The sequence below is a fragment of the Hydra viridissima genome, unplaced genomic scaffold, assembly GCF_058129835.1.
Source record: "Hydra viridissima isolate aposymbiotic clone 2 unplaced genomic scaffold, HvirCarnegie_v1 scaffold_9, whole genome shotgun sequence".
NCBI lineage: Eukaryota > Metazoa > Cnidaria > Hydrozoa > Anthoathecata > Hydridae > Hydra > Hydra viridissima.
The window spans coordinates 13,029,991-13,033,140 of NW_028324308.1; the positions used below are offsets into that span (position 1 = coordinate 13,029,991).

Genomic DNA, 3,150 nt, shown 5'->3' on the forward strand with positions numbered 1-3,150 from the left:
TTATGAAGACGAGCATATTTAGGATTACTTTCATTCGGCTTTTCTTTTTTTGCTCTCTTTCTAGGTCTGCCTACAGGTCTATCTTCTTTCGAATCTTCCAAAAGCGTATCCTTATCGATGAGCTTGTTCTCGATAGCAATCATCATCAGCGTCATTAAATGGTTTGATGTTCTTGAAACACCATTTTCTCTTAACAATTTTTTCAAATCCTTCACTGTATATCTCATGTTTTTATTATGTAATGAAAAAAAATTATTTAAATCATTTTATCAAGAGTTCGAATCGTGTATTTTTTTTAAAATTCGAAGAATTTCATCGATCCTAAAAGGAACTTAAAAATCAGAGATTTTCATTGATCCTAAAAGGAACTATAATCAGTAAATAGCTATCATGTTAGTTCCATTAGATTGGAAGCTCAACAGTTTGTCTGAAACAATCACCGCGTAAATAACAGTGTTTGCAGGTGTTGCAGTACGGAATTGAACATTGACAACCAATTCAGCAGTTTCAGAAACTACTCTTTCTTTTTGCTTGCTTATATCCACCAAGAATATCGGGAATAAATTTTTATATTCCAGCAAAGATAAACCAGATTGGCAAACAAGCTCATTTGTTCCATAATATCTATCGTCGAATGAGAAAGCGTCCGAATGAGCCTGTGTAATTTTCTTCTCTCCAAAATTCAAGTCGTAATTGTAATTGGGGTATTTTATCCCATTGACAGTCACGTAAAAATTGTTGACATCGCAATGATCGAATATGGACGGATTCACAGTTTGACTTTGATTTCTATTTGTTTGAAGTGCGAGCAGTATGAATCTAGGAATGCTCTTGTCTGTGGCTCTTCCAAGAGACCAATTGAATTGCGTTATTCCAGCTGGTACAATCTGCCTTTCAACTCTGTTTGATTTAAACGCTACTGGTATGGTCAACTTACTCTTCATCAAGTCATAGAAATTATTTTTCTCAGTCAAGTCCAATTCAAGTCTAGGCATGAATAGTCTGAATTTCGACAAACTAATCGTTCCTGCAGCAACACTCTCAGCTCTGTATATAGCATCGTCATTTCCTTTCTTTGTAAATTTAATGGTGTGTCTGAAACCGTAAACAACTTTATCATAGGTTTCGCAAAATCCAAAAATGTGTCTCAATGGTATTTTAAACGAAAATGCTCCAATGGATGTGGTGTCTGCAAACAAATGATCTCTCCTCACGATAAACCCACCATTTCCAGTGGCGTTTGTCGAATCCTTATACCACATCTGTTTAAGACCTTCCGCCACCTGAAATGCATAAGGGTATTTTAGCAATCCAAGCATCGTTGTTCCTTGGCCTGGTTCTGTCACTCTTTCTACTTGAGCCCCTGTTAAATCGTAAGTGATTTCGCTAAACAAATACATCATTGCATTGTGCACCAAGGCAATATTATCCGTTGCTGTGTACGCAGTTCCATCTGCTTTTTTCAATACTCCTTCGATGAGGACGTACGCCTCTGACGGAACTGTATGCACAGACTGACAATCAATTTCAAAGGTGATGTCGGTTGAAGTATTTAAATCGAGATTTGTTGGAAGGTACTCATAGAAATCAATTTTTTCAATACCAGTGTCATATTCTGGTTTTTCTGTTACTCTTAATCTGTCGGCGTTAATCATTTTTATATAAGAAATAAAAAAAGTTTAAATCCTTTTAGGATCAATGAAATTCTTTGAGATCACTTCATGCAGTGCGCATCCCACTCCCTAGTCGAACAAGATCCTGAATTTTAATTGCATTTTCTTCTGTCATTTTTCTTCTCCTTGTAGATTTCTTAATGGACGACCCATATAACAATTTATGCAAATCATCTATGGGCTTAACCACGTCGTTCACTAACGTATTGATCTTATCGGCTGGACTCCCCCTATTGACCTGCATCTCTGGTTTCTCCGTCCCAGTGATTGAGTACACTTTTTCGATCGCTTTTTTACCCTTGTCAATAGCAACATCTTTGGCAGTAGATATAGCTGAAGTAGCCAATTCTTTACCAGCAGATTTTGCGGCCAGGATGGCTTCTCTACCCAGTTCGCTCTTTGCCGCCTTTTTTAACAGGCTCAAAGAAGATCTTGATGCGTTAGAGGCAGCAGCCCTTCTCAAAAAATTCTTAATCGTATCCACAATTCCTCCTCCAAAAACGTTCTTTTTAACATATCTTCTGTTGTTTATGATTAGCATTTTTTAAATGGGTAAATATTTTTTTATATCTTTTGATATATACTTCTTTGTAGATGTTTGTATTGCTCTTTGTTTATCTCTTTTTGTCTTAGCAATTCATCACAAATGGCGACAGCTACGTTTTTAGAGATCTGATTTCCAGCATGACCAGCAGCGATGCTCAAATCAAGCTGTTCTACAAGAGCATTGGGGTCGCTTGGAATAATAATGATTCCTTTACCTGTTCTTTTAACACTATTTTGACTTTTAAATCTATCCCAAATGGGTTTTATAATTTCCGTGTATTTTGCTAGTTTGGAGCTTTTTGCTCTGTTTGGATTTGATTCTGTGTAAATAGCTCCAGTGTCGAACAAAATTTTCGAATAATTTTCCAAATCTTCATCGTTCACATCGCTCCATTTGTTCATAGAATAATTTTCCGTCATAAGACTCCAAAGACCCTCTGTTCCTTCATACCTCTTTCCTCCAACAATGATATCATTTCCATCTACTTGCACCTCCATTTTTCCAAAGAACCTTTTTTTTCCAATTTTACTAATTTCGAAATTTCTTTTAACTATATTTTTTTTAAATCGCGTATTATACATTTCTAAATATCGGGATGAAATGTCTCCTAATGGATTAGACTCATCTCCTAATGGATTAGACTCATCCACATGAGCAGGCTCGTTATTCACTTTTTCTTCAATACTCTTGATCATCTTTTCATTGCTTTCGATGAGAGGTTTATAAAACTGACTCAAATCACTCTGATAATTGGCATTTGAAATGTTTCTGTTGAGGCTTTCTTCATAGATTTGTTTTCTGTTCTCATTAATATTTTTAATAATTTCAGCCCTCTTTTTAGGGTCTAGTATTTTAAAAAATGACATTTTTTAATCACAAGAAAAAACTTAAATAAAAACCCCGAGTTGACGTTTTTATTTATTTTAAATT

General features: G+C 35.4%; 1 protein-coding gene across 1 annotated transcript; it reads right to left on the minus strand.

The window, feature by feature from the left end:
* Positions 1-374: 374 nt before the first annotated feature.
* Positions 375-1,655, minus strand: LOC149884131 (uncharacterized). The gene is made up of 2 exons (XM_090098696.1): positions 1,604-1,655; positions 375-1,501 (listed from the first exon to the last, which is right to left on the minus strand). The coding sequence occupies exons 1-2, from the start codon at positions 1,653-1,655 to the stop codon at positions 375-377; spliced, it is 1,179 nt and encodes a 392-aa protein (XP_089954822.1).
* Positions 1,656-3,150: the final 1,495 nt, after the last annotated feature.